The 25,928-nt window shown below is 39.5% G+C and overlaps 1 protein-coding gene across 1 annotated transcript; it reads right to left on the reverse strand.

The window, feature by feature from the left end:
• Positions 1-1,124: 1,124 nt before the first annotated feature.
• On the reverse strand, positions 1,125-25,274 carry pole2 (DNA polymerase epsilon 2, accessory subunit). Its single transcript, XM_003227991.3, has 19 exons — positions 25,157-25,274; positions 23,314-23,414; positions 21,798-21,873; positions 21,087-21,164; positions 20,138-20,231; positions 18,966-19,040; positions 18,497-18,580; positions 18,234-18,290; positions 17,196-17,244; positions 16,449-16,521; positions 14,115-14,287; positions 11,909-11,998; positions 11,427-11,481; positions 8,280-8,339; positions 8,119-8,196; positions 7,879-7,987; positions 6,253-6,429; positions 4,602-4,669; positions 1,125-1,942 (listed from the first exon to the last, which is right to left on the reverse strand). The coding sequence occupies exons 1-19, from the start codon at positions 25,222-25,224 to the stop codon at positions 1,924-1,926; spliced, it is 1,584 nt and encodes a 527-aa protein (XP_003228039.1). The 5' UTR covers positions 25,225-25,274; the 3' UTR covers positions 1,125-1,923.
• Between the last annotated feature and the right edge of the window lie 654 nt (positions 25,275-25,928).

Here is a 25,928-nt window from a genome sequence, read left to right on the forward strand (position 1 = left end):
AGGTGTTTTGGATTTCAACTCCTATTCCTAACAGCCCATGCCTGATATAGAGATGTGCCAGGTGAGCTGGAGCTAATGAGAACCAGAAACTAACATGCTTTCTTAAATGTTTTGCTTCCCCAAATTTGCTTGTTTTTAGGGAATTTGCCTCAGGCCCTTTCCATTCCCCTCAGCCAATGGGAAAGGGCATGTGGCGACAGCTGATTGGCTGAGCCACTCAGGAACCAGAATTCAGATTGGCTGCTTCCTCTAGCTTGGTTTTAACTGCCACTTTAATCTTGGAGAGGGAGGAGAGCAGCTGACTGAAAATGGTCAGGAAGAAAATGGCTGCCATACTCTCCAAAGCCTGATTATTTATAAGGCAAATGAGGCATATTTAAAGGGACTGTTTATCTCTGTGTGAATTCAGAAAGACTGTTATATATATATTGTTGCCCTGTTTGAACTTCTGAACTGAAGTAAAGATATTGTTGCTTGTTGCGCAAGCCAGAGTGACATTTTATTATACTGCAGGGTTTATCTTGATTCAGAAACTGTGGTAAAGCTTCTATTTATTTCTACAACCATCAATGCACTCTAACCTGAGGTCAGCTGTGACCAACAGTGCTGTGGAATTCAAAGAGGCACAAATGGAAGGCGAAAGGGAGAAATGTGTCAAGGGGAAGGCGTGTCAAGCCAATCCTGACCGGGACCGCCTTCTGTCTAGAATCTGACGCCCTCACTGCGGAAGAACATGCCAGTCGAGAATAGGACTCCACAGTCACCTACATACCCACCAGACACTACACTTGGAGGACCATAATACTTGGACAACGAAGGATCGCCTAACTAAATAGGTAAGTCAGCCGTTTAAGTGGAAAAGGAAAAGGCCTGCAGCTGTTAGGAATTGTGGGAGTTGAAGTCCAAAACACCTGGAGGGCCCAAGTTTGCCCATGCCTGATATAGAGAGATGAGCCAGGTGAGTTGAGGATACTGAAAACTGGGAACCAACATGGTTTCTTAAATGTTTAGTTTCCCCAAATTTGCTTGTTTTGGGGGAATTTGGTTCTGCAGCGGAAGAGACAGAACAGGTGACACACAAAACACTGCTATTTGAAATGTTAAGAAGCCACCATTCCAAGCCCTTAAACTGTAAACACTTTATTGCAATTATTACATAAAATATTGTACATACACTGAAAAAAATATTATCAATTTTATAAATTAAGAACATGAAGGTTGCTTAAAATCCTGATAATTTAATCAAATTAAACTGACAAGTTCTGGCACCACATTCACTGTCATACTTCAGTGCCGTGGAATGCTGGGAGTTGTAGTTTTGTGAGACATTTATCCTTTTGTGTGGGAGAGCTCTAATGCTACAAGCTACAAATCTCAGATGGCGCCAAGGCAGTTAAAAGTGGTGTGAAACTGCTGTAATATGGCAGTGTGGATGGTGTATGTGTGGCCAATCACAGCAGCAGCCATAATGGACCACAGACTTATAGCACTGGGCCTTCTGCACATGAGACTGAAGAGGAAACACATGAGCCTCTGCAGCAGCAAGGAATTCAGTCTCATTGTCCTTTTTTAGCTCTTCCATTCATTCCATCTACTCCTATTTCTCTCCCAGGTTTCAGCTCAAATTTGTGTAGCTTGCGATGGTATTCATTTCAATGATGCTTGAGGGCAGATGGGAAGAAAGAAGCCTGAAATCCCATTCTTCCAGGGCTTCTCCTTTTCGGTTTAAATGTAAGTCCATTGAGAGCTTGGTCTTTTGTGGGATCTTCAATTCCCAGGATGCAAATACACCGCATCCACATTTCATCCCTTCATTTGAAGATTTGCACTCAAAATGTCCCACATGTTGTAATAATCCGTGGTCCACAGAAGTGGGACTTAAACAGTATCGAAACTGGGACGTTGATTTGCTCCTCCTTGTCTTCAAAGGCCCTGAAGTTTGCTGGAAATAATAAAAAGTAACGTTAAGAACCATATTTGTGTTTTCCTCAAAACCAAGTTATTATCCCCATCTCCTTGGTGCTTAACTGAAAGCTAGGGAATAGGACTAATGACTTTCAAAGGATTGGTGTGTATTTTCCGGGCTGTATGTCCATGTTCCAGAAGTATTATCTCCTGACGTTTCACCCACATCTATGGCAGGCATCCTCGGAGGTTGTGAGGCATATCCTCACAAGCTCTGAGGATGCCTGCCGTAGATGTGGGCGAAACGTCAGGAGAAAATACTTCTGGAACATGGCTGTACAGCCCGGAAAACGCACAGCAACCCTGTGATTCCAGCCATGAAAGCCTTCAACTTCAAAGGAGATTATTATTGTTGTTGTTGTTATTATTAAATGTTCACATGGCTTTAATTGTGTTTGCAGTTTCAAAAATGTTGGAAATTACAACCTTCTTCAAGCCACCTCTAGTAATTGGTTAATCTATGATTCTGTTTGCTTACTGTTTAGTATGTATGTTCTGCAATGTAGGTTCTTTTGCTCTATGTTTCCCGAGAGGTTGTGGCATGATCTGATCTGAGATTGCTCAGACCTTAGACTCCATTAGACATTGGGACTGCTCAGACCAACACATGCCTGTTGTTGTTTAGGAAAGATGCCCTGTGCCATCTGCACACAGAGATTATCACAAACATATCCTGGACTGATAAGCTATGTACCTGTGTTATGCTAAACACATGAAAGTTGTGAGTAAACCAAGTATGTTATTTTTATCAAAGTCTACTTCTTTTTGTCTTGAGTGCATAATATAAAACAAGTTGTTTTATGGGAGAGCAGATGTATTTTTGGGCAACTGAAAAATACTTTTGAAGCACTGCTGTTTTTATGCATTGGTATATTCTCTGTTTTCTAACAGATCCGAAACAATAGGTTCAGTCTAACAAATGAAGCCAATTGCCTTGCATATTACATTTGGTTGTATAACACCTGTGAAGATTCTACTCAAACAGGCTTTTGGTTCTTCTCTGAAAGGTCATGCTTTTCCAAAAGGTTATGATCTCCAAATACCATTTTGGAGGAAAAATTACGTTTTAATAGGTTGTTTTAACTTGAGTATTGCGTGTTTTATTCTGTTTTAACCGCCTTGGGTCTGTGCTCAGAGAAAGGCGGGATATAAATTTATCAAATAAATAAATAAATAATAGTATATTTATTTATACCCCGCTTTATCTTTCCTGAAGGAGACTCAAAGCAGTTTAACACAAAAGTATTAGCATACAATTTAAAATACACAAATATGCAAACATTAAAACAGGATTAAAAATAAACAGTATTTAAAAATTCCCAGTTAAAAACCATTAAAACATATTCAGAGCCTCTGAGATAACTGTTCCTATGGCTACAGGGAAACAATTTCCCCATTTTATTAAAGGTATCAGAATATTTCAGCTCATTTTCCTTGACTGAGGCTCAAAGGGACCCCTTCACATGGATTTGTGATGCCTTGTCTTATTAAGTGAGGATTACTTTCTGTTTAATTAAGGAAAAAAAGGTTCCATTCACATACAAATCTATTGAGATTGCCTCACATCAAGCAAGACCTTAATACTTGGAGATTTAATTATCTTAAGATTCAAGTTGGCAGTTTCCCAAATGTTTGGGGTCACCAGGAGTTTACTTAGTTTATAGTTAATTTAAAAAGGATTAAAAATAGAAACTATAGCTTGGTCAGAACATTAAATACAAAAATGAAACTACAAGAACTGAACTTTTGACAAATGCTTTAAACTGCTGATGGTAAGATGAAAGTGGGAAATACAGTAAAGATGTTAAATTGGAAAAAAGTTGGAATATAGTAAAATTATATAATGAAAAAAATAGAGGGGATTATATGCGATTAATCTGAAATTGGCAACGGCCGACAGGGAGGTCTGGTGTAGGCTGGTCCATGAGGTCACAAAAAGTCGGAAGCGACTGAACGAATAAACAACAACCTCAACAAATCTGAAATTATTTACATTAAAAGGGAATAAAATTGGGGAAAATAATTATTAAGGTAATTATCCAAAGAAGAATTTACAAAACAAATCATAGGAATTGGAATTCTAGTCAAAATGGATAAAATGATGACACAATTATTGCTTGCACTTATGCATTAATTTTAAATATAGTGGCTTATATTTAGCAGAAGCTGAAATATGATCAAAGAGAACAAAAAAGATATGTAATAGTTTGATAGTTGACTTTGCTTGAGGAGAGGAATTGTGTTTTTATTTTATTGGTGTTTTTATTATTTTACGGTTTTATTTTTTAATAAAAAAATAAAATTACATGTAAATTATACCGAGTGACATGAAATACTTCTCCCAATAAAATGGAAGAATGACATCGGAAATACAGAAATATAGATTTCATAATGCATATTTGCAACACTGCACAACTTCCAGGGCAGCTAAAGTGGTATCAAAGTGCTGTAATTGCATAGTGTGACGCTTCATTTTCTTCTCTTCCTCCTAACAACGTTCTGTGTCATTTTGAAGCTTGCCTGGTGCTTCTGGCTGCAGGCGGCAGCTCAATAAAATGGCCTTTTGTATTTAAAAGGAGAAGCTTGGAAATACTCAGGCATTCATTATTATTTGAAAGCAAAAATCAAGATCTTACCTGTCTTCAACTGTTTTGTTTGATGGGTAGTATACTTTAAATGAAAAGCCACTCTTTGAAAAAGACCCCTAGTATAAATGGAGAAAAAAAAGAATTCCACTTTTAAAATCTGTATCATTTTTTTCAGCAAATGCTATTCATCTTATTGCCATTTTCAAGTATTTATTTCTATCAGACACAAACACCTTTGAGTATCACCGGGAGGTGCTATTTTCTAGAATAGTGCAGTTAAATACAAAGTTGACATTACTCAAATGATGTTAACTAGCTTATACACACACACACACACACACGTCATTACCATCCATGGACCCACAGCTGTTAAGTTGATAACATACAGGAGTTTACAAAACATTCAAAACTGGGGAAATGTGCTAAACAGATACATACTACACCCTGTTCAGAGACTAGGCTGTATGAACAAGCACAGGGGGAAAAAACACCTACACATCCTGCAATAAGGACTGTTATAATAATCTGCTATAGTCTAGCAATGCCTTGCTTTTATTTCCTGTATGCCACGAAGCAAAACTGTATATAAAAAGTGTATAATTGCATAGTTATTTGTAATACCTTGCTAGGGGCAGTTTATGTGACTGAATGTAAATAAATGTAAACACTGAGAAGGCCCTCTTTGAAATACAATGCTCCATGAAGGCAAAATAGAAATGCAAACTGCCCCCCAGTTCTCCATAGCTGTAAAATTGCCATGAGGGGCACCTAAACAGTGCAAACAGGGGAAATGTATGGTACTATACTTAGGCAGAAAGAATGAACTGTAGAGATGGAGGAAAAGTGACACATGGTTCAAATAGCAGGAAAAGAGATTCCACTTGAACATTAGGAAGAACTTCCTGACAGTGAAAGGTGCTTCACAAGTAGAATGTTCTGCTGCCTGAGAGTCCAATTGAGTCTTCTTCTCTGGAGGTTTTAAGGAGAAGCTGGATGGCCATCTGCTGGGAATGCTTTGTGTGTTCCTGGCTGGCAGAAGAATGTGGACTGGATGTCCCTTTTGGTCTCTTCCCACTCTAGGATTCTATGAGTCCCAAAGGGCTTTGGTCATTCTCAAGGGACAAAGGGAATACCAGTATGCACAACAAGTTTTTTTTTAAAGTACATACAAAAGGCATGTATTGCATTTCTGTTTGCACACATCACTGATAGGATGCCTGCCTAAAAAGCTTAAAAGATCTGGAGAGGAGTGAAGACAGCCCGGAAACTTCAGTTAAGACAAAGGGAAGAAAGAGAAAAGGACCTGAAGAGTTGGCTACTGGTTTCTGCCACTGATGGGATCCTCACAGCAGCAACAGAAGATAACTATGTCACAAAATTTGAAAAACAATGTTCTGTTCCTGGTTTGAAAGTGTTATTTCCTGTTGAAATGTGTTGTCCTTCCTTTGAAAGTCATTGTTCTAATCCAGAAACGTCATTGTTTTTCTGGCAAAATATGTTGAATTGGTTGAGACTCTATGATAAGATATTCATTGAAAAACTATAGCAAAATATGCTGCAAGTTGTCCCTCCCGGAAGAACAAAGTTTGTGCAGTTTAGTAAACCTTTTCCATATTTGTATGATAGAGAAACAATTAGGAAATGAATTTATACCCCAGGAACAAAAGTAATGTCAGTTCGGTCAAAGGTGTTTCCTTACGGGATTTATACAAAGGCAGTCGGTGTTTGTCACTGTGAACGGGTCATATTTGTCAGCGAAGACGATCACATCCGGCAGAGGATAGGTCCGTAAGGTGTAGTCGTAGGCCCAGAAGACGGGGCTGACGCTCAGAGGCAAGGGGCTCAGGTGACCCTGGGACAAAACCGTCTTGACAAACTGCAAGGCAAAGGACAATTGCATTTGGCTTCTATCTGTTCTACTCTTGTATGTTTGCCTAAGCCAGGCATGGGCCAACTTTGGTGGCTTTGGACTTCCAACACCCGAAGTCCAGGGCCTGAAGTCCAAAACACCTTGAGGGCCCAAGTAGGCCCATGCCTGGCCTAAAGTGTAGATTTTTCTGTCCCCTTTACATATATACAAAACACACCCCTATCCACATGCATAGAAGAGTACATGTATATAAATGTGTATCTTACTATATATCTTGCAGTGATTAATCAGTAGAAGCTATAGATCAGGCATGGGCAAACTTCGGCCCTCCAGGTGTTTTGGATGTCAACTCCCACAATTTCTAACAGCCTACCATCTGTTAGGAATTGTGGAAATTGAAGTTCAAAACACCTAGAAGGCCGAAGTTTACCTATGCCTGCTATAGATAATAAAAACATTTCAGCTTCTGCTCTTCTCAGCTGCTAAAAAGAAAAAGACAGGCCAGAGCTGAAACATTATTTTATGTTTATTTATACCCTGCTTTTTTCCTCCACAAGGAGACTCAAAGCAGCTTACGTTGAAAGCCTTTCAATACAATTTAAAATATACAAACATTAAAACAGGATTAAATATCATTGGTATTAAACAATTCAGTTAAAATCCATAAAATATTCAAAACTAAAAACCACAAATATTTTGTTTACGAATTTAAACTGTGTTGTTTTTATTTTTGTGTCATGTATTTAAGTGGTTGCACTTTAATTATGTTTGAAAATGTCCTTTTACAGACTGTTTGACTTGTGTTGTGTCCCACCTTGAGCCAAAAGCAGAGGTGTGTAATAAATATATTATTCCCTGTGTAAGACAGATAAATAGAAAGCTATAGATGTGTTGCGAAAGGCTTTTATGGCCATGTTCCAGAAGCATTTTCTCCTGACATTCTGCCCACATCTATGGCAGGCATCCTCCGAGTCTGTAGTGAGGTATGTTGGAACTAGGCAACTGTGTAATGTCCAGGGTGGGAGAAAGAACTCGTGTTTCACCTGGAACATGGCCATACAGCCCGGAAAACTCACAGCAACCCAAGCTATAATTAATTAATTGCATCCTACTAGGATCCAAGACTAAGACTCCAGGGTTTGAAACCTGCACTCCGTCACTGAAAAATTTCCTCAGCCTCAGAAGAAGGCAATAGCAAATCCATTCTGAACAAAATCTTACCAAGAAAAGCCTGTGACTGTGAACGAGAGAATAGAAACTGAAATGTGTCGAAGGTTTGAGATTCTATATACATTTATGGTTTCTAGCTAGAAATAAGTTCAGAGTTTCAATTTCCTTCCCTCCTTGGCTCCCTCCAAACAATTTTGCATACAGGAAAGAAAGAGAGAAAAAACTGCACTCTGACTAATTGTAAAAAAAAAGTATGTTAACAAAATGTAGGAGAATGTTTCTTACATGGTTAGGAATATCCAAGTTGTTGCTAGGAAATCGGACACAGTTCCGGCACATCTTGTTTACCAAGTCTTCTCGGAAGATGATTATTTCCTGTGTGCAGTACTGGACCCTATGAGGAAAAAACAAGCACAGCTTTTATTTCCACAGGAATTTGTGCAAACCCTTCCCAGAAGACCAGTCCCTCACAAAAGGGACACAACAGGCCTCGGCAACCCCCAGGTGTAAAATTGGGGCATTTACCTGCAAGGATTTGTTGAGAAAACCGAACCTGGCACTTGCTCCCGAAATTCCTGGGTGATGCTCTCTGTGAGCGGAGGCCTGAAAAGGAATGCCAGAAGAGCATTTGCAAATAGCACCACATTCAGTAACAAAGCCTTCACCTGTAACTGCTATGATCCTACCTGGGCAAGATGGAGCCTGGGCCGGGATCTTCAGAGCCAGGAACGAACACAAATCGACTGCTACAAAGGGATGAATGCAGAAACCAAGGTTAAAGTGGAAGCTCTGGCAAAGCATTCAATAATGTTGTTCACATTGGTGAGTTATGACTACCTTTTAATAATTATATTTGGCAAAGTGAGGAGAGGGCAACATAATGTTGTAGCCCAGCCTCCACCTGAGCTGTCAGGTGAGCCTGAGGTTGGGCCTGTTCAGCCTGTGATTGTCCCCGCACCTGCACCTGGCTTGTCAGAGCCTGAGATTCCTGTTTCTATGCAGACAGAGTTTGCTCCAGTTGATTCTGGGACCAGAGACATAATGGTTACAAGTACGCAATTTGAACCACATTCCTCAAAGCAGTCAAGGTTGGATCTCCCACATTCCTCAAAGCAGTCAAGGTCGGATTCTGGGAGTGATAGGGCTAATGAGCTTAACAGAAGGAAAGTGATAACTCAACAGAGAAAAGATAAGGAGTATGTCAGAAGGAATTTGAATGCAATTTCCTGCTTCTTAGCAGGGGGTTGGACTGGATGGCCCATGAGGTCTCTTCCAACTCTACTATTCTATGATTCTATGAGTAAATGATTGCTTTTTAAACGAAATAATGAGCAAACTTCTCACGGGAAGGGACCTTGAATTTCTCTTAAGAAGGGCTGCTTTCTCTGACAGAGTCAGAGGTGGTAACTTTGCTTATCCAAGAGAGGAAGATCTCTGCTTCGTGTTCCTGTGAGTTCCTGCAGCTTTGTACCTTGATTTAAGGTCCAGCCTCGTTCTTGTTCCTGTGTATCCAGTTGAATGTGTCAGTAATTTTGGAGTTTGGATTTCTGTTGCAGCCAAGACCCTTGCCTTGTTTTCCAGCATTGATCCTGTACCTTGGACGAAACTTGGAGTTTTGTTCCTGCATTCCAGTATTGCTTCCTGTGTTTCCAGCTTAACTCATACCTTGGATTAATCCTTGATATCTTCTACAGACTGTTCATGATACCTTTCTTGGGGCTTACTATGTTATCTAGTTTGGAGTTTGTTCTTTGAGTGACTTTTCTAGACTCTTGCTTCAAGATTTTCAAGTACTTTGTTCTTGTGGATTTAAACTTTGAACTTTGATTTGCTATTGCTTGCATATAATCTTCAATAAACAGCTTGTTGCTTATATCCTGGGGCTCCAGTGTGGTTTTGAGGTGCCTACGCAGCCTAGGGGTGCAACACATAAAACCTGAAAGGTATTTTGGGAAGGCTTTCCCGCTTGGAGCCAACTTTCTGTATATCTCTTTATAAAGTACTAGCTGTGCCCGGCCACGCGTTGCTGTGGCAAAGTGGTGGTGGTATTGGTTAAAAATTGTTGTGCAATTTTTATTTGACATTATTTGCAATTTTTTATTAATTTTATTGTAAGTTATATTTTTATTTATTATACAGTAGAGTCTCACTTATCCAACATAAACGGGCTGGCAGAACGTTGGATAAGCAAATATGTTGGATAATAAGGAGAGATTAAGAAGAAGCCTATTACACATCAAATTAAGTTATGATTTTACAAATTAAGCACCCAAACATCATGTTAGACAACAAATTGGACAGAAAAGGTACTTCAATATGCAGTAATGCTATGTAGTAATTACTGTATTTACTAATTTAGCACCCAAATATCACGATGTATTGAAAACATTGACTACAAAAATGCGTTGGATAATCCAGAACGTTGGATAAGCGAATGTTGGATAAGTGAGACTCTACTGTATTTTATTATTTTCTTGTATTATTTTTAGTTATTTTCTGTTATTATAGTATTTTATTGTATTAATTTTTAGTGTTTTTTATTATTTTTGATTGGGTTGCTAGGAGACCAAGTTGGAGGAGCTTAGCCTTCTAACTGGCAGCAATTGGATAAAAGCAATTATTCCTCTCTCTCTAATTAGGACTTTATTTTTCTTTTCTTTTTGTTGTATCAACCTAGAGGCGTGGATGATGGGTTGTGTTGTCAAATTTCGAGGTTGGGGGGCCTGTAGTTTTGTTGTTTTGTGGGTCGCCGTGATGCCATCACTCTTTTATATATATAGATGTCTGTTTTTCCTACAAAGACTCCTCCGTAGCTTGATGGATCTGGACTAAACTTGGCACACAGACCCATCATTACTCAAAATAACTGCTGGGTTTAACCTACAAAACCCACTCCCATTTTGGAGTGAAGACCCCCAAAAATAAAAATGGCAGTATATGATCAGGCATGGGCCAACTTGGGCCCTCCATATGTTTTGGACATCAACTCCCACATTTCCTAACAGCCTAGAAGGCCCCAGTTTGCCCATGCCTGATATAGAGGGGAAGGATTCGCTACTGGCCTACAGGAATCTTTGTATGCAGTGCTCAGATGCAAGATGAGGCAAGAAGACATCAATTCCATAAGGAAGCAAGCAACTTAATGAAGATTTGTACTTTGGAAGGAATATGTGTATGTCTGGGCCTTGCTCTGAGGCTGAGAGTGTGATTTCCAAGAATGGTCCAGGTGAAGGAAGGAAAACAAAAGGAGGGAGCTATGAGGAGAAGGAAGGGAAGAAAGAAAAAAGGGAAAAGGGACCAAAAAGGGAGGAAGGAAGGAAAAAGGGAAGATGAAGGAAGGAGGAGAAAGGAATGAAGGAAGAAAGGAGAAGGAAAGCAAGAAGAAAGAAAAGAGACGGGACAAGGTGTACGAGGTCAAGGGAGGAAGCAAAGAAAAAGCCACAGACAAAATGCAAATTCAGGCAGTGCCAGTTCAATATAAACATGGGAAGGGGAGCTTAGGAGACCAACATTCAGCTTCCGTGTCTTATCCAGAGAAGGAGTCTCCTTGTGGAGAGAAAAGTGGGATATAAATAAACACCACCACCACCACAACAATAACGGAGGACCCACAACTGCTTCGGAACAGTGCTGCTTGCAAAGAGTTTCCGACTAATACGAAGACAAGACTCTATCTATGGCTGAACAGCAAATTAAATAAAACAATATACCCAAACTTTCTGAACTCAACGTCCACCTAATATTCTCCCAAGTACAATATTTTCTAACTCACCGATGTAAACAACATCTGTTGTGTCAATGTTTTGTTGCGCAAATAGTAACGCAGCACGTACCTCTCATGGATACTGGGAAACTCGCATATAATATCTGCAAGGGCTTTCAAAGAATCTGGAAGGGTGACAGGGAAAAAAAATGCCTGTGAAACAGTATAATGGTTCGTCGTTTCATCCACAGGACACTGAAAAACAGTGGTGCAGGGTTGCTAGTATTATGTTTCAGTCTACTTCGTTTTAAGGTTGTAAGCCTCTAAACTAGGCATGGGCCAACTTGGGCCCTCCAGGTGTTTTGGACTTCAACTCCCATCATTCCTAACAGCCTCAGGCCCCTTCCTTTTCCCCCTCGGCCGCTTAAGCGGCCGAGGGGGAAAAGGAAGGGGCCTGAGGCTGTTAGGAATGATGGGAGTTGAAGTCCAAAACACCCGGAGGGCCCAAGTTGGCCCATTTCTGCTATAGTAGTTCAAAGATAAATAACAGGAAAATACTGACTGATGCAGCATTAATTCAGAAACAAAAACACAGTGCCTGATCTCAAGTACCTTTCAGCGATTGGACCTGGTTCTTCACATAAGGGGCCGAAGAGAAGTTGCCGCAGAAGAAAAAACACGTTGGAGGCACAGCGGAGTAACCTGGGTGGCAAAACAAAGGCCGTTACTCCTATTTGGTTTGCATGGAAACCAGGCCATCTGCCTTAAGAGTGATGTGCAAACATTCAAGTATAAGAACCCCAGTGCATGCTTGCTTGACTTCTTTCTCTGACACATAACCAGATACTCATAGATGGGCGAGAAAGCTTGCCCGAGAGAACACCTGTGCTCGACAGCCGAATCAGGCTTGATCTTAGGGAGGAATCAAGCAAACTGAGAAGGTCGAAAAGACTTTGTGAGAAAGAAGAGCATAAAAAGTCTCACAGGCAAGGTAGTCAATTTCACAGAAATGACTTCATGTTTTGCGGTCTTTAAATCAGGGAAGTGTCTCTTTGGGAATAATGTCATATAACAGTGAGGATCGCAAGCCTTGTTTCCAGTTCATGTTTTAGTTCAAGAACATGTCTCAGTTCAAGAACACAGTTAAAGACCTGGCTTTTCCGACAAGCCTTCAATCATGTTTAGGCTCTCTAATAATACATATGAGGACCTTTATTAGCACTTTAAAATTTTGAGGTAAAATACTGCTGTTTTATCTACAGCAATAGCTGTATTGTATTGTTTCTACCGGGGGGACTGTGGATTTAAGATGTTGTGTTGACTGTTTATGTTTTGTTTTGCACTGGTTGTATTTTGTATGTCACACCTTGAGTGTTCTTTGAGCCGCCGCGAGTCCCTCTGGGAGATGGAGGCAGGATATAAATGAAGTTTTTATTATTATTATTATTATTATTTTATTTTATTATGACACAGCAAACAAGATAGATATGCTGGATTTCATATCACAAAATCACAAGTCGAACACTTCCCAAGTATCTAGGACTGTGTGATATATTTTCGGATGATGCGTGCAGATCCCAGTAGGGTGGCCTTTTGCAGTTGGCAGATCGTAATTTTGTCAATGTCTATTGTTTCCAAATGCTGGCTGAGATCTTTTGGCACAGCACCCAATGTGTCCATCACCACGGGGACCACCTGCACTGGTTCAATCTTGAGGTCCTGATAGCAGCTGAGTTTTTCCTGTTGTTTTTTGTCAATGCGACCGTCACCTGGGACAACATCAATGATCCAAACCTTTTTCTTTTCCACAACTGTGATGTCTGGTGTGTTGTGTTCCAGAACTTTGCCAGTCTGGATTCGGAAGTATTATCATTATTATTATTATTACTATTATCATAATCATCATCTTGGGAGTGTGGATGCATAGTTTAAGAAGTTTTTATAGTCTGGCTTTTGGATTCATGTTCATGTTTTGGTCCTTGTTTCTCTGGATTTATGCTCATGTTGAATTTTGAGATTTCTGTACCTGGTTTATGAAACAGCTTCAAACTGTCTGAATTATTATCTTTGGAGTATTTTCCTATTGCCAGTTTGGTTTTGCTTACTACTTGTTTGACTATTTTTCGCCATTACCTCTTGGATTTTGCCTTTATTTCTTACAGCGAATTTTCCTTTTTATATGTGTTTTTATCAATAAACTATTTTACTGTTACTTTTGGTTTCCTGGTTGGTGTTGAGGGCAAGGTGAATTCTGCAACACTACACAACACTGTGCACCAAGGACACAAGATGCACACAGCAGAAAAGCCAAGGCCTTTAGAGGTGCTGCTGATCTACAACCCCAACTAACACAGTTAATGCTGGAGGATTATGGGAGCTGTAGATATTATTAATATTATTAATACTTTTAATTCATTATCTGCTTCTCCTTCCAACTGGAGGTGGGATACAACATAGCTAAAATACATCATAATACTGAAATACATTCAATATTGTGTTGTTTCTCAAGAATGACCCAATAGAATGGTCTTTAAAACTAGCCAATAGTTTCCTCTGAAAAGCCACAAGCAGAGAATAAAAGGCAGCCCTCCAATGTTTCTGGGCTATGGAATTAAATGTAAGCTGCTAAGAATTGTGGGAGTTGAAGCCCAAAATACCTGAAGGGAGGGTTGAATTTGCCCATGCCTGTTCTAGCGTAATGGTGAAATGTTTCCCTGCCTGCACCATTCCTTATTTTACAGACATAAAAATCTCTTAAGTTGCTGTTTGTCTGAACAGAACCCTCACAGGCTTCCAAGATACGGATCAATGGAGGTACCTGAAAACATTAGGCGGAGCTTCTCCAAAACCTCCACCTGGTCCAGCCAGACATCCGAAAGGAACACAAACATGGTGTCTTCGTTCTCTTCTTCCAGTTGCTTCAACTTGGCCGAAGCCTTGACGGAGGTTGAGGAAGGGCCTCCAAAGAAGTTTGCGTTTCCATAATATGCCCTGCAGAGAAAAACAAGGAACGATGAGAAAAGCAAGCTCTCTATGGTCAGCCTTAGAGTTGAAGTCTTTTTAAAACAGAGTATTCTTTCGAAGTACAATTTAAGATCTAAATCCTTCATTACACTATGTAACAAAACCTGAAAAAAAATCTATTACTGGTTTGATAGTGTTATTTCCTGTTTAATTCTGTGATACTTACTTTGAAAGTAGTTGTTCTACTCCAGAAACTTTTTTTGAGGCTGAGGATAGTACTACTATTTTCTTCAGTCTAGGCACTTGGTTTGTAATTGTTGTGACTGCGCCTTCGGGGATTATGGTTGATGGGGATGGAATTCGAAGAGGAAGAAAAAACCCTCGTGATGAGGGTTCACTGGAGGAGTTGCGCAGGAAGCGACTTAGAGAGCTATATGGGGATCTTCTGAGGAAGATTCAGATGGGGAGATGGATGCTGAGGAACAGGTGGTGGCTGGGGAAGCGGGCACTGAATGGGCACAGCCACCGGAGATGTCTGAGGATTTGGGGTCTATGGATACTTCTGAACCTGGGGTTTCTGCAGGAGCTGATCCCAATTGGGATGCTTGGAGAAGGGAGGATGGTTCTTTAAGTGTTCATGGGGCTAAGTGTGGGCAGGATGATTGGGACTCCAACGAATTGCTAGGTACTCCCGATCCACAAGCTCTAGCTGTGTGGAGCTCAGACTCTGAGTAGATTTGGGACACCTGGTGTTTGGGTGTGAGTGTTTGGTCACCCAGGAGGAAGGGGAATAAAATGGGAATGTTTGGCCACTGCACTTTGTGTGTGGCAAGGTGTTGCTGAGGCGCCATTGGGATCTCTGTGTTTCCATGAAGACTGGACTTGGACTATGATTTGAATCTGCTGTTATCACCTAGCTTGGCTCTCGCTGTGTCTTATCGTGGACCTGTTTTGGATGACTGCACCCTCTTCAGACCTTGGATCGGAATTTGACCTTGCTACTGCCTTCGCCCTGTGATTGATGACTACTATCGGCTTTTGACTCCTGGCTTGCTGTTATCTCCTGACCTGACCTTGGAATCCCGGACGACGTCTTTTCACCATCCTTTTGTAGCCTTCGGCTTTATCCACATTGTGGAAGCAGTCTACTGCATTCTTAGTTAGTTAGTTTGTTTCCTGACCAATTTAGTGTTTTCTTTTGGGAACTGTTCCTTTGAAAACTACAGAGCCGGCTGGCAGGGCTTGGACTCAGAAAGTGCAGTTTGCACTAAGTTTGTTTAGCTTTGTTTTTACCTGCTTGTGTTGCTGAATTATATTTTTGTTTGAACTGCTCTTGAAGCACTGATAGTGAAGTGTTTCAAGGTTTTTTCTGTGTTAACATTACTTTTTGGCTTATCTGCTGAATAAACTCTATTTTTGTTCGCTAATTGGCGTCTGACTCTTGACAGTAATTTTCCTTAATGAAAATATGCCATTTTTAACCTTTCAATGTACAGATCACTACAAGGTTTTTGCAGTTTAATAAACCTTTTCTATGTTTTTATGATAGAACCAATTAGGAAATGACATTTATAACCCAGGAAGAAAAATTGTGTTACATAGTGTTATTTACCACTAAGACCCTTACCAGCATTAACATTTCGGAAGTGCAGGTATTTTGGAATAACAGAAGTCATCTCAACAAAGGATTTTTCAAGGTTCAAAAATTATACAATTATAACATTTTATATGTATTTTCATGTGTGTATTTTATAGAAATATGTTTTAATATATGTTTTTGTTGAATGTATTGTATGAAGAGGATATATTTTAACTGAGTTGTAACCCGCCTTGATTCGTAAGGAGAGGCAGGTAATAAATAAAAATGTATCATTGTTGTTTAGGCCTGCACAACATTATGCAGTGGACCCTTGTTACCTGCACCTATTGTGCAATGAGTGGTAGGACAAGCAAAAAAGGCAGGGATTCCTGTTCAAGATTTGACCTTGGTTTAGGCATGATAATTACTATACTGTACTGCAGGTATGAGCAAACTTTGGCCCTCCAGGTGTTTTGGACTTCAACTCCCACAATTCCTAACAGCTGGTAGGCTGTTAGGAATTGTGGGAGTTGAAGTCCAAAACACCTGGAGGGCCCAAGTTTGCCTATACCTCGTCAAACAGATCTTATAAGTCAAGAATATAAATACCTCGTTGTAGCAGAAGGCTCTGTTGGGGGGAACCCAAAAGCATTGACGTGAAAGACCTCGTCTTCATACCAGCCTAGGAAGTAAAATGAGAAGTGCCTCTGATTAAACAGGGAAACGTATGACATTTCTTACACCAAATGGTTCCCTATATTCTTAAGAGAGGCAGTAAATATGACACCCTACAACCAGAGCCTCAGGATCTTTGAATTTATATTCTAATCTACTTCCATGATCAAGAACATCATCGTTTTGAATTCTGTCATGACGTTTGAGAATTGTTCCCTGTCCCCTTGGCATGGGTAATGCTGCCAAAGGTTGCTTTCCAACCTTAAAAATCATTCAATTACAGTAACATTTTTAATGCATAAAAATACTGAAACATTTTAAATTACTGTATAATGTAACTTCAAAAAATTAAAGAGAGATCCATACAAGTTGGCTGCTCCCAGAAGGGTGGCAGAACAGATTTTTCTGTGGTTTGTATCTCACAACAAAACCGCAACTGACACCTAAAATTATCTGGTTCAGAACAACAGCTCTCGGGTCAAGGGAAACAGCTCTGTTTGCAGCTTCTGATGAAAACACCAAATTCTTGTTCTCCTCATCCCGATACTATTCATAATTTTGGATATCTATCCGGGCTCTTTGCTATTGGAAGAGGACTGACCTATGAGTCAGCCTTAAGGATTCGTTGGGATCTCAAATATGAGTCAACCATCGTCATGAAAAGAAAACTGTCTGCCTTACCTTCTGTTAAAACGAAGCACGACTCTGTATATAAGCCGCTGTGGAACTGGTGCAAAGTGGTTAAGGGTGATAGGAACTAAGGCAGTGCAACAGAAACACACATTAGAAGCAAAGCAGGTAAACAGTCATGACATTCATTTCCATGTTCATTAATAGTTTAACAGTATGTCCGAATTCTAAAACAGCACTGGCTGTTAGGAATTGTGGGAGTTGAAGTCCAAAACACCTGGAGGGAGGGCCAAGGTTGGCCCATGCCTGCCCTAAAGTATCGGATGTGTTGCAATAGCAGCTTCCCAAATTAGTTTAGTGTTTACACCTTATTTTATTTTTATATTCAATAGCTCCTTTACTTAAGTGATATTTGTCTTTACTTTGATAATGTAGCACAAATCCTATGTAAAATCATACAACGTATTTTTGACATTAATTTTGAAAATATATATAACAAGCAGGCATTTGGGGAAGGATAAGAGGCAGAGGTTGGTGGTGGCATTGAGGGGGAGCTGTGAGTTTTAAAGGCTACTTAAATGCTATTTTAAGTCTATTTATTATATTTTAATCTCCAGATGGTGGAGCTGGGGGACTCGACTACTTGGCCTATGGCTTATGGGATCAGTTTTGTCCCCATGCTATTCAATATTTACATGAAACCGATGGGACAGGTCGTCTGGAGTTTTGGAGTTTGGTGTCAAATTTATGCAGACAACACCCAACTCTATTACTCCTTTCCACCTAAAGCCAAGGATGCCGTTCTGCTCCCGAACCAGTATCTGTCATCAGTGATGGGCTTGTAAAGATTGCTAACTGGGACGCCATTCAGGGAGCAAATAACTCCTGTTACGGCAACTCCATTGGCTGCTGGTCTGCTTCTGAGCTAAATACAACGTGCTGGTTATTACCTATAAAGCTCTAAATGGTTTGGGCCAAAACTATTTGGGAACCCACATCCCGACTTACAATCCCATTCGGCCACTGTGATCATCTGAGGGGGCCCTCCTCTCAATCATTATTCTTACTGGACACACATGGAAAGGATATTGCTTTACTGATGTCCAGCTGGACAACGCCGGTCGGGTCTTCCAAGAAAAACTTGCCCTTAAAAATACAGATACAAGCGAGTAAGATCAAACTATCCCATTTCAATATTCCCCTTGGAAGTGCAAATGAACCCAGCCTGTTCTTACTCTGGTTTCTTTCAACATCTAATTCACAAAGGATTTTGGAAAATCACCCTTTCCTCTCTCTTGGTGGATTGGCCACAAAATCATATGCGTTATCATCACTCCGCCCAAAGAGCTCACCTCCTTCAGCTGTGTTATCATCCCAAGAACGATCACTTCCCCGACTCTGGATGAGCTGCCCAAGAGAGTCTCGATGGTTTTGAGCTGGAATCAAAGGCAATGAATACATTAAAGCTGATTGTACCAGGTTAAAAAAAATAGCTTCTATTTAACTTCATCTACAATCTTTAACATATTTCACTATTAAATTGTAAGTATAAAGTGCACTTTTTTGCTGTTGCGCATTACATTCAGCAGCAAATACTTGTTTTGGTTTCAGGATTTTGAAAATTGAGGTATGCATTAGGTTCAATGGTGCATGAGACTCGAGTCAATATGAGTAGCACATTGAGACCATGGAGGCTGTGGCCTCCATCTCCCACAGCCTCCAAATATGTTACTTTGGTCCTTGGACTGATAAGAGCTCCTGCACCAGTCCCAAGGGATGAAATCCATCCCTTTTTGCATGATAGGAACAGGCTCTATTTACCTGGAATTTACTCCTGCCTTCCTCTGGGAGAGCACCGATAGCGGACGGTGTGAACAATTCATGCCTGTGGGTTCTCTGTAAAGAGTGAATAGGAGTATTTTCTTTAAAATTAAATTCAAATTTTATTTCAAAAACAAAAAAACATTTTAACGTGATACAACTGCATGATTACACCATGTATTCCAAGATATCCATGCCCCACCCTCATGATTCACATGTGTTGTCAAAGGCTTTCATGGCCAGAATCACTGAGTTGTTGTGAGTCTTTCTGGGCTGCCTGGCCATGTTCCAGAAGCATTCTCTCCTGACATTTCACCCACATCTGTGGCAGGCATCTTCAAAGTTTGTGAGGTCTGTTGGAAACTAGGTAAGAGGGGTTTATATATCTGTGGACAGTCCAGGGTGAGAGAAAGAACTCTTGTCTGTTTGAAGCAAATGTGAATGCAGCAATTGGCCACCTTGATTATCACTGAATGGCCTTGCAGCTTAAAGGACTGGCTGCTCACTCCCATGTGAATGGCTTTATATTTGTATAAAGCCATTCACGTGACTTTATACAAATACAGCTCTGTCAGTTCTGTTATTTCTAATGATTCGAATTTCATCCATTACACTATGTAACAAAATTTGAAAAAACTATGTTCCAGGTTTGAAAGTGATCTTTCCTGTTTAATTTGAAAGTAGTTGTTCTACTCTAGAAACTGTTGCTGCCACAAACCAGGCTGGATTGGTTGAGACTAAATGGTGAGATATTCATTGAAAAGCTAGAGCAAAATGCACTATAGCAGGATGTTCCTCCCACAAAAACAAAGCTTTTGCAGTTTAGTAAACTTTGACCATATTTTTATGATACAACTAATGGGGAAAAGACATTGATAATCCAGGAACAAAAACGGTGTTATTTATACATAGTGTTATTTATGCCTATTTCCCCTGCGAGGGAGTCATAACTTTACATCCTGATTCCAAATTCTGTACATATTTTTCTGAATTCATGGAACTTTCTAAAACTTTAAGTCAGATGTTGGAAAGCTTAGTTTTTTTCAGCTAAAGCAATGGGCTGCTGCACTGCTGTCTGGGGATGATTGGCGCTGTTGTCCAAAAATGTAACTTTTCACAGCACTGTTTTAAGCACAAAATGGACTACATCTCCTTGGTATTTTTTTCCTCACCTGCTGCAAGATGATGTAACGCTCACGGAACACTTCTGCTTTATCCCTGGCAGAGCCTAACAGACAGGGCGGAGGGTGGTTGGTCATCGAGAGGCTGAAAGAAACGATACAGAGACTTGTGTAAATGTTGGGGAAGCTGATAAAATAGGTTTCCCACAAAAGCAGAAATGTAAAAATATTTGCTTTTTATTTCGGGGCTTCAACCTGAACCCAATTTACAGCAATCCCATCCCAGCAGAAATCAGCAAAAGTTATTCCAAGGAGGCTGGTTACTGCCTTCCTCTGAAGTTGAGAGAGTGCAACGCCCTTCTGCATGAAGGAAATAAAATCCAAACCCTCCTGTCAGATGGTCATCCAGCCTCTGTTAAAAAGCCTCCCGAGCAGGAGACTCCACCAGACTCTAAGGCAGTGGATTCTACTCTTAAACAGCTCTGGTCCCTTCCACACAGCTGTATAAAATCCACATTGAATTGGATTTTATGGCAGTGTAGACTCAGATAACTCAGTTCAAAGCAGGTATTGTGGATTTTCTGCCTTGATATTCTGGGTTATATGGCTGTGTGGAAGGGCCCTGGGTCTCTTCCTCAATTTGTGGGAATTATGAACTAGTAGTATGGTATTAAATGTAGAAGTGTGAATATACAATATTTCTAAAAGGGAGCAGATTAAGAATATAATCTGAGAGGTCTATAGATTGGTTTCTATGCTTGTTAGTTAATCCTGTTTTAATATATTATGTTCTGTGTGTTTCTGCATATTGGTTTGTGTCTTTTTGTGTGTGTTGTCATTTCTGGGAGCTATACCTAGCCTTACTGTAGCAGCATTTGTTAAAAAGTAGATCAGTAGGCTTGTTTTTTTAAAAAAATGTATAACTTGATAATTTGTTTGGTCATCATTTTATTTATAGAGAGTAGCGTGGCATGTAAACTGGCCCGGTATTCAAACTTACGGTAGAAATTTCTTTCTCTCAGAATTGTAAATGTACCGCGGGATATCAAAAGCTCCGATTATGTTGAAGATATGTTCCCTGTGGGAAAATCATATTACGTGAAGAAACACATTTGAAAGCTTTCTTTGGAGACAAACAAATTATGAAAAATAAATTGCTACAGTATTCTGCTGTGCCAATTATCTTGTTTCTACATGTGTAATAACAATAACAAAACTATATTTATATACCGCCCTATCTCCTAATTGAATCATTTGAAAATACCGAGCAATAACATGAAAAATAATGTTCTAAGTTCTGAAAAAAAGCAGATGCAAGATATCATTAGCTGCATTTCCACATTACGACATACAGTAACAGGAACCTTGCCCTATTATATGACAATGTGAACTCCTAGCATAACAATGCATGAAACACACTTATTCCTTTTCACTCTGCCATTCACGAAAAGAAATTAACACAGCAGGCAGAAACATGCCTATACCAGGAATTACATTCAATGCTTGTTTCCACTTAGACCAGGATCACCAGCTAGCTTTAAACCTGAGATTATTGCTGAGTTACTACATCAGGAATTTTTGTGACATTAAAATCTGAAATATCAACCAAACAAAGCAATGGAAGTAAATAAAAAGCATCAAAAGCATCAACTGAATTAGACTGAATCAAAGCTCTTGCTCGTTTGAAGTAAACTAATGCATGCAAACATACATGGTTTCGTCTACAGACTGGCTGCACTCCAGGACAGCTGCTTCTACCATGGACTTTTCAATCATGTTACATGACACTGAAAAGAATATTGTGAAAATTAAAAACGGTTGCCTATGCATTGAGGAGCACACTTAAAAAGCGTATTACATAATTGCATTGAAAGTAAGTACTAACAAAGTGTTATTCCTGTTTAATTGTGCGGTCCTTACTTTGAAAGCAGTTGTTATACTCCAGAAACTTTGATGCTTTTGTGGCTGCCACATACTAGGTTGAATTGGTTGAGACTCGATTATGAGATAATCACTGAAAAACTAGAGCAAAATGTGCTACAGGATGTCCGTCCCATACAAACAAAGTTTTTGCAGTTTAATACACTTTTGCCATGTTTTTATGAAAGAAATAATTAGGAAATAACATTCATAACCCAGGAACAAAAATCATGTTACATAGTGTAATACTTCCATCTCTTTAACCCTTATTCGAAAATCAAATATATTTGGTTTCATCATATATATGTCCCTATTTCACTTAAGTTATATTTGTCTTTACTGCTTTAATGTAGCACAAATCCTATGTAAAATCATACTATGTATTTTTGACATTAATATTGAAAACTTAAATATATACAGAAAGTCTTTACTTTCTGGCGCAACGGGTTAAACCCTTGTGCTGGCTGAACTGCTGACTTGAGTTCAAATCCACCATCCTACCATCTGTCAGCCCTAGCTTCCCATGAGTGAAGCCCCCCACAGGATGGTAACACATCCGGGCATCCCCTGAGCAATATCTTTGAAGACTGCCGATTCTCTCACACTAGAATTTGCTTCTGACACGACACACACACACACACACACACACACACACACACACATATATATATATCCCTGTCATACTGGGCATATTTGATGGAGAAGTAGAACAAAGTTCTGAATATGAAAGAATTCAAATACATAATAATAATAATAATAATAATAATAATAATAATAATATTTTATTTGTATTCCGCCCTGTCTCCCCATAGCTGCATTAGTCTGGACTATTATGCATAAAGATCTTGTAACCCCAAGGTACCTTCTACACTGCCATATAATCCAGATTATCAAAGCAGAAAATCCACATGATCTGCTTTGAACTGGATTATCTGAGTCTGCACTGCCATATAATCCAGTTCAAAGCAGATAATCTGGATTTTATATGGCAGTGTAGAAGGCGCCTAAATGAGACAAATAAATCAGTAACATAAGGTTTTGTAGTTTTAACAAAACATTCTCATATATCCATACCAGATCTATTTTCAAGAATATTGCCAGAAAAAGCCTTCCCATGGAAAACATACTCTTTCTATTGGTAATAGATGATGAGAGAGCGTGTCTGGCACTGTTATCTATTATGAAAATAGATAGCATAATCCAGGAGTAACAACATCTTACAATCACAAATCCCGGCAGAAGCCACAGAAACGTTATCTCATTGTTTCCTTCTTTAACCATTGTAGAAAACAGAAGGTATTACTTACAAGGCTGTTTTTCAACAGCATCGATTATATTTTCTATCATGTCTTCCAACTCGACTTCATTAGCTGATTGAAGAGCTTCTGTGAGATATTTAGCAGCTTCACTAATGGAAGAGAAAAGAAAACTTAGCCAAAATTAGCGATGTGGATAACATGTTAGTCTGGAACTGGATTACGTGAGTACACTGCCATATACAGTAGAGTCTCGCTTATCCAACATAAACAGACCAGCAGAAAGTAGGATAATAAGGAGGGATTAAGGAAATGTCTATTAAACGTCAAATTATGTTATGATTTTACAAATTAAGCACCAAAACATCATGTTTTACAACAAGTCAACAGAAAAAGCAGTTCAATACACAGTAACATTATGTAGTAATTACTGTATTTATGAATTTAGCATCAAAACATCACAATGTATTGAAAACATTGACTACAAAAACATTGATTACTAAAACATTGACTACAAATAAGGATAGAATTGCACAAAATGAATTTACAGTAACAACATTGTTGGAAGTTAAATCTGTAAAAAGTTCAGTCCTTGCTGTCTACAGAAATAGCTGTGGATCTGGGCGATATGGAGACTGCGTTGGATAATCCAGAACGTTGGATAAGCAATACTCTACTGTAATTCAGGTTATTAAACTAGATAATGACATGATCTGCTTGGAACAGGATTACATGAGTTTACACTGCCGTATCATCCAGATTATTAAATGAAACAATCACACTATCTGCTTGAAACTGGATTACGTGGGTCTACACTGCCATATAACCCAGATTATTGAACTAGATAATGACATGATCTTCTTGGAACTGGATTACGTGAGTCTACGATGCCATATAATCCAGAGTATTAAACTAGATAATGACCTTCTCGGAACTGGATTACATGAGTTTACACTGCCGTATCATCCAGATTATTAAATGAAACAATCACACTATCTGCTTGAAACTGGATTACGTGGGTCTACACTGCCATATAATCCTGATTATTAAACTAAATAATGACATTATCTGCTTGGAACTGGATAATGTGAGTCTACGCTGCCGTATAATCCAGATTATTAAACTAGATAACGTTATCTGCTCGGAAATTGATTACATTAGTCTACACTACCATAGAATCCAAATTAAACTACATAAAGACATTACCTGCTTGGAATTGGATTACATGTGTCTACACTGCCATATAATCCACATTATTACACTAAATAATGACATGATCTGCTTGGAACTGGATTATGTGAGTCTACACTGCTATATAATCCATATTATTAAACTAAATAATGACATTATCTGCTTGGAACTGGATTACGTGAGTCTACACTGCCATACAATCCAGATTAGTAAACTAGATAATGACATTATCTGCTTGGAACTGGATTACGTGAGTCTACACTGCCATACAATCGAGATTAGTAAACTAGATAATGACATTATCTGCTTGGAACTGGATTACGTGAGTCTATACTGCTATATAACCCAGATTATTAAACTAGATAATGACATGATCTGCTTGGAACTGGATTACGTGAGTCTATACTGCTATATAACCCAGATTATTAAACTAGATAATGACATGATCTGCTTGGAACTGGATTACGTGAGTCTACACTGCCTTTCTGCAGTGTTTCCGAAGCTCTGGCCTTCCAGGCGCTTTGGACTCCACTTCCCAGAATGCCTTCTCCTTAGCCAAGGTGGCAGAGGCTTCTGGGAAATGCAGTCCAAAAAAACACCTGAGGCCTAGGTTGTAGATGTTCTCTACACGAAGGCCTTCTTCACTTGCCACGGCCCTGAGCGAGCGGCCCTCCACTCGAACCTGAAGAAAAGAAATACTCACGCGCGGAGAATCAGGCCGTGCATCTTGAAAGCAGCGCTCACTTTGCCCTTCAGTTTCTCGGCCGCCATTTTTGAACCGTTGGCGCCAACGGTGAGGCCACGCCCCCTTTCCCTTCGCCCCTTTTCTTCCGGCCACGCCCCTGCCCCTCTGAGGCGATTAAAAGCGGGTTCTTAGTTTTGAAACTCCAACTCCCAGAAGCCTCCGCTGCCTTAACCAATGAGGAGGCATGCTGGGAATTGAAGTCCTAAGACCTGTAGTGAGAGTTTAGGGAAATTTTGGTTTTATTACCGTAATAACTTGTCAGTCTAGTTGTCATTGTTTATTATATTTCCATACAGTTATTTATTGGCAGTAACAGAAGGGTTATAGGTCTTAATAATAATAATAATAATAATAAAACTTTATTTATACCCCGCCACCATCTCCCCAACGGGGACTCGGGGTCTTGGAAGGTAGAGTCTCACTTATCCAACATAAACGGGCTGGCAAAACGTTGGATAAGCGAATATCTTGGATAATAAGGAGGGATTAAGGAAAAGCCTATTAAACATCAAATTAGGTTATGATTTTACAAATTAAGCACCAAAACATCATGTTATACAACAAATGTGACAGAAAAAGTAGTTCAGTACGCAGTAATGCTATGTAGTAATTACTGTATTTACGAATTTAGCACCAAAATATCACGATGTATTGAAAACATTGACTACAAAAATGCGTTGGATAATCCAGAACGTTGGATAAGTGAGACTCTACTGTAGCAGCATTCTAT

This window comes from Anolis carolinensis, chromosome 1, assembly GCF_035594765.1.
Source record: "Anolis carolinensis isolate JA03-04 chromosome 1, rAnoCar3.1.pri, whole genome shotgun sequence".
Lineage (NCBI taxonomy): Eukaryota > Metazoa > Chordata > Lepidosauria > Squamata > Dactyloidae > Anolis > Anolis carolinensis.

Coding starts and splice junctions, on each gene's coding strand:
- pole2 (XM_003227991.3), bottom strand. CDS start 25,224: ATGGCGGCCGAGAAACTGAAGGGCAAAGTGAGCGCTGCTTTCAAGATG. Junction 8,197..8,279: donor CCAGGCTCCATCTTGCCCAG/GTAGGATCATAG, acceptor ATTCCTTTTCAG/GCCTCCGCTCACAGAGAGCA. Junction 4,670..6,252: donor ACTGCCTTTGTATAAATCCC/GTAAGGAAACAC, acceptor CATTTATACTAG/GGGTCTTTTTCAAAGAGTGG.